General features: G+C 37.6%; 1 protein-coding gene across 11 annotated transcripts in view; it reads right to left on the reverse strand.

Moving 5' to 3' along the window:
• Positions 1-2,413, reverse strand: part of LOC133554276 (major histocompatibility complex class I-related gene protein-like) — a 44,146-nt gene extending 41,733 nt beyond the window's left edge. For 4 of the 11 annotated variants that reach the window (XM_061902803.1, XM_061902804.1, XM_061902802.1 and 1 more), the window contains exons 1-3: positions 2,278-2,413; positions 2,146-2,218; positions 1,499-1,556 (exon numbers count right to left, since the gene is read on the reverse strand). In XM_061902803.1, the coding sequence (XP_061758787.1) occupies positions 1,499-1,553 (55 nt within the window). In that variant the 5' untranslated portion in view covers positions 1,554-1,556; positions 2,146-2,218; positions 2,278-2,413. Of the gene's footprint in view, positions 1-850; positions 875-1,498; positions 1,560-2,145; positions 2,219-2,277 lie in introns of those variants that run through there. The other 7 variants (XM_061902808.1, XM_061902807.1, XM_061902801.1 and 4 more) reach the window with 5 other exon arrangements.
• Between the last annotated feature and the right edge of the window lie 2,783 nt (positions 2,414-5,196).

Raw genomic sequence — 5,196 nt, forward strand, 5'->3', positions numbered from 1 at the left:
CTGACAAAAAAACAAAACAAGAAGAGAGTTTAATCTTTTTAGAATATCAACCATCTTGTAATATGAATATTTAAGTCAACTCTGCCCACAGTCGGGCAAAATTCCAAAACAAGTGCAGTTCCCCTTTAAGACCCATCGTTGACGATCATTATGAAGGACAGTAACTTTTCTTTTTTTTAGGATTTTTAAAAGATTAAAAAAAAGCTTGAAAAACACAGCTAATCGGACTCAGCTAATCGGGGACCACTGCTCTAAAACAACTTCAAAACTATTCATAACAATATGTAATACGTTCAATATTTACCGTATTTTGGTCATTTTAATCATTGCCTGACTGATTTCGTCCGCACATTTATTTCTGTTTCCATTGCAATGCAAGTTCTGGCAACAAATGTGTGTTTGTCTTCAAATCATGACAGAATTGATACCAGACAAAGAAAACAACTATTTTTGGACAAATGAGAACAACCTTATCTTTTTTTATCTGAATATACTGAGGATGAACTGCTGCTTATAGAAGCGAGCACAAAGGAAGGGTGAAACGTTGGAGTAGACGGAACCTGATAGAGTGAGTTCGGCGTGACTTGACGCTGCAAATTTCGACATAAATGGTGTGCTTACCCAAAATAAACCGGAAAAAAACGTCCCTGGCCAGCTGAACCAAACGAACAAATGTCCATCGAGTGAGTCACTATATTCATGCTTGTTATTACAACTACAGTACATACACTGTCTGGCTAGCTGTGTACAAACAACATGAAATAATACTTTACAGATACTGTAATATGATTGTTCATGTTTTTCACTCTGTATAGATTTGTGTCCTACGGCAGTGTTGTGTATTACAAACTCAAAAGCGTTTTGTGTTGACGTAGATGCTAGCTTATCTCTTGCCGTGGTTAGCTTTTATGGCTTATACATGGCGAAACGTCCTCATGGTGATGTTAGTACTCTAGAAAAAAAAGAGTTCCTCAGTGTTCGCTTTTGCAATAACAATGTTGCTACAGCTTGGTTATTATACAGGTTACAGAACGTAAATTAAAGTATTGTTGACGGTTTTTGAATCTATTTTTAAAGTGATTTAGAGGTAGAATGGATTCTTCCCATTAGCGGCATTGCTAGCCAACAAGAACAAGCCGATATTTACATGTTAGACTACCAAAAAAAACTTTTTTCTTCTTGTCTCTCATAATGATTGTGATCGATAGGCAAAATTCTAAAAAAAAAAAAAAGTGCAGTTCCCTTTTAAAGTAAACACAAAAAACTTTTTGATATCAAAGAAAATACATGTTTTGTGTACATACGTAGTGCATATCATTGTTTGTTTGTTTATATTCCCTTTAAAAAAGAAAACGAAAAAATGGACTATAATGCACTTGTTCATAACTTTTCATGTAGGGTCAAAGTAAACAATGTCAACAATAGTCGTAAAAATAAAAACAGTGTCATAATAGGTTTACATGTAATAAATAATTTAGGAATATTACAATGGACTTACCAGCCACTATACGGTGTATTTGCACAATCAGCATTGATAAAATAAATAAGTTCATGATCTGCTGTCACAAGTGCAGAATGAAAATATTTGTTAGTTAGCAACTTAGCGAGACAAAAAAGTGACCAACTTACCTGGCGATCGTTAATAACAAAGTTGCTACAGCTTGGTTATTATACAGGTTACAGAACGTAAATTAAGTATTGTTGACAATTTTTGAATGCATTTTTGAAGTGATTTAGAGATAGAATGGACTTTTCCCATTATCTGCATTGCTAGCCACCAAGAACGAGACAATTTTGACATGTTAGACTGCAAAAAAAATTGTCCTCTTGTCACTCATAATGTATTGGGAACGATAGGCAACATTCTGAAACAAAAAGTTCAGTTCCCCTTTGAAGTAAACAAAAAAAACTGCTTGATATCACAGAAAATAAGTTATTTGTATACATACGTAATGCGTATCATTGTTTAATGTTTGGTTATATTCTCTTTAAAAAAAGAAACCACAAAAAGTGACTAAAATGCACTTGTTCATAACCACTCATGTTGGGTCAAGGTAAACAATGTCAAAAGTAGTCATAAAAGTAAAAACTGTCATAATAGGTGTACATTTATTTAATCATTTTGGAACATTAGAATGGACTTACCAGGCAGTCTGTAGTGTATTTTCACAATCGGCATTGATAACAAAAGCATGTTCATTAACTGCTGTCACAAGTGCTGTATGAAAATATTTGTTCGTTAGCAACTTAGCGAGACAAAGAAAGTGACAAACTTACCTGGCGATCGTTGTTGTTACAACCGTACACCTGAGCAAATGACAATTCACTTCCTCAATGTGTTCACATTAATGTGAAGGACTTTTCTTGTGACGCAATGTACTGTATTGTAATGTAACTTAAAGACACGCCCTTCTTAGAGAGTGTTGAAATTTTCTTCTGTGGGAGGATCAAAATCAGAATCAGCTTTATTGGCCAAAAATGTTTATTAACACACAAGGAATCTGACTTGGTATGCTGTGCTCTCTTGTTCAATGTAAAACAATAATTTTAAGAATGAACTCAAAATACAAACAAGTACTTAAATAACTAATATAAGGCATTACTTTATTTATGTGCCTCTTTGAACTGTTTTCCTGGTGGCCATAGTAAAACCCCACCTGTCAAAGTTAAGTCGCCGCTTGAACCCGCCCATTTTGCACTACATCAGATTGAAAATCCTCAACAAGTCACTGCCTGTTTGGACTAGCTAGCAACATGCCAGCTTGGCTATGATAATAACGCCATTTGTTGTTTAGGATTGTGTTGTTAGCCACTTTATATTTGATGGGAGTGTACACACCTAAGAGGGCAAAGTCACACTATCAAGTAAAAAAAACACAGTAGACAACAGGAATGAGGACACAACGAGTGATGGGAGCAAATGCACAGTGGCTTTGAGGCTTGTCGGGTAACAGAAGGGACATTGCCGCAAAGCGCAAAACAATGCATGCATCATTTAGGGGCGGGGCCAAACATGAATACAGTCGGAAACAGCTTTCCGACAAGGTATTTGACTTGGCATGCTGTGCTCTCTTGCTCAATGTAAAACAATTTTAAGAATGAACTAAACATACAAACAAGTACTTCAATAACTAATATGTGCAAGGCATTACTTTATTTACGTGCCTCCTTGAACATCATGTCCAAAACTCAATCGACTTTGTAGCGAAGATCAGAGATATAAAGCTGGAGAAAAATGAAACTATAGTTTTATACGACGTCACTTCCCTGTCCACCTGTATTCCAACCCAGGATGCAGTAGAGACAGAGAGGCAACGTCTACTAGGTGATCGCACCTTACAGAATGGATCCACACTAAACCCAGAACAGATTTGCCTTTTGAGAGAACTTTGCATCAACACTACGTACTTTTAAGTCATGGGAACGTTTTACTGACAAAACCATGGTTGTGCCAATAGTAGCAAAGACTTACATGGAGGACATGGAATAGAGAGCTTTCAGCTTTTTTAACAGAACAGCACCAAGTCATTGGGACAGATTTGTAGATGACACATGGGTGAAAAATCAGAAACCAAGAAGTGCAAGCCTTCACTGGGCACATGAACTCAGTGGACAAAAACATCAAATTCACACGTGAGATTGCCAAATACAGTAAGTTGCCTTTTTCGGACTGTGACGTCCACATTGGAGTAAACAGGGGCCTCCATGTTGGGGTTTACCGAAAACCCTCACATAACGATGAATACCTACTTCTGGATTCACACCACAAACTGGGCATTATCAGAACCCTACAATGCAGAGCTGATAATGTTCCTACCAGCTCACAGGCCAAAGAAAAAAGAGCACAAGCAATTGAAAAAATCCCTCAAAACATGTGGTTACCTCAGCTGGCCATCCTCTTCCAGAAATAACTAGAACAGAGTGGATTAGGAGTAAAAAAAAATAAAAGTGTCAGATGCAAAAATATTGTCTTTCTATATTTATCAGGTGTATCTGAGAAACTCAGAAGAATTTTTAACCAACACAACATCCCAGTACACTTCAAACTAGGCAACACCCTGAGACAGAAACTGGTGCACCCTAAAGACCGGACACCCCACATCCACAAAAACAACCCGGTGTATGCTATCCAGTGTAATGATGAATGCACTGATTCATATATTGGGGAAACAAAACAAGCACTAACCCGACGCATAGCAAACTCTTCAGGTCTAGACTCAGCTGTCTACCTGCACTTCAGTGAGAAACAGCACTCCTTAGACAACAACAATGTACAGATTCTGGACAGGTAGGACGGATGGGACGATAAAGGAGGGAGAGAAGCTACAGTTGTGATAAAAATTATTCAACTCCCACACAATTTCGGTGTTTTAGCAAGTTGGACATGTATTCCGTATTTTGTTTATAGTCATATCAAAGATGCATTAAATAGACAGATGCAACTTGAATTACAACATTATACTTTGTAACATACCAAACAGTGTCATTTCTCTTAATATCTCATTGACAAAATTATTCAACCCCTTGAAGATCATAACTCTTAAGAACAGAATTTGAATAAGGTCTTTTCAATCAGGTGTTGAAAACACCTGTAGATGTGATTAGAACCATAACGAGCAACAATTAAACTGATTGAAAAATACTGTGACGCTCAGCTTTTTGTAGATGGTCAATGGTGTATTTGCAACATGGTGAAGTCCAGGGAGTGGTCAAAGAAGTCAAGAGAGGAGGTAATTTCTCTTCATAAGAAAGGATATGGATATAAGAAAAACAGAAAAGGCATTACACATTCCAAGAGACACAATTGGGAGCATAATTCGCAAGTTTAAATAAAGCTAAAGGCACAGTCGAAACACTACTTGGGCGTGGTAGAAAGAGGATGCTGTGTGCAACTGCTGTCCTGTATTTGAAGCGTACAGTGGTTAAAAAACCCCCAGGTAACAACTGAGGAACTACAACAGGACATTGCAGAGGGGGGAACGCAGGTTTCGTCCCAGACAATAAGGCGCGCACTACGAGATGAAGGCCTCCATGCCAGAACTCCCAGGCGCACCCCACTTCTGACTACCAGGCACAAGAAAAATAGACTCCAGTATGCCAAAAATCATCTGGACAAACCCTAAAGGTTTTGGGAAACTGGTCTATGGAGTGATGAGACAAAACTGGAACTCTTTGGGCCAATGAATCAACGTTATG

Source organism: Nerophis ophidion, linkage group LG06 (genome assembly GCF_033978795.1).
Source record: "Nerophis ophidion isolate RoL-2023_Sa linkage group LG06, RoL_Noph_v1.0, whole genome shotgun sequence".
Lineage (NCBI taxonomy): Eukaryota > Metazoa > Chordata > Actinopteri > Syngnathiformes > Syngnathidae > Nerophis > Nerophis ophidion.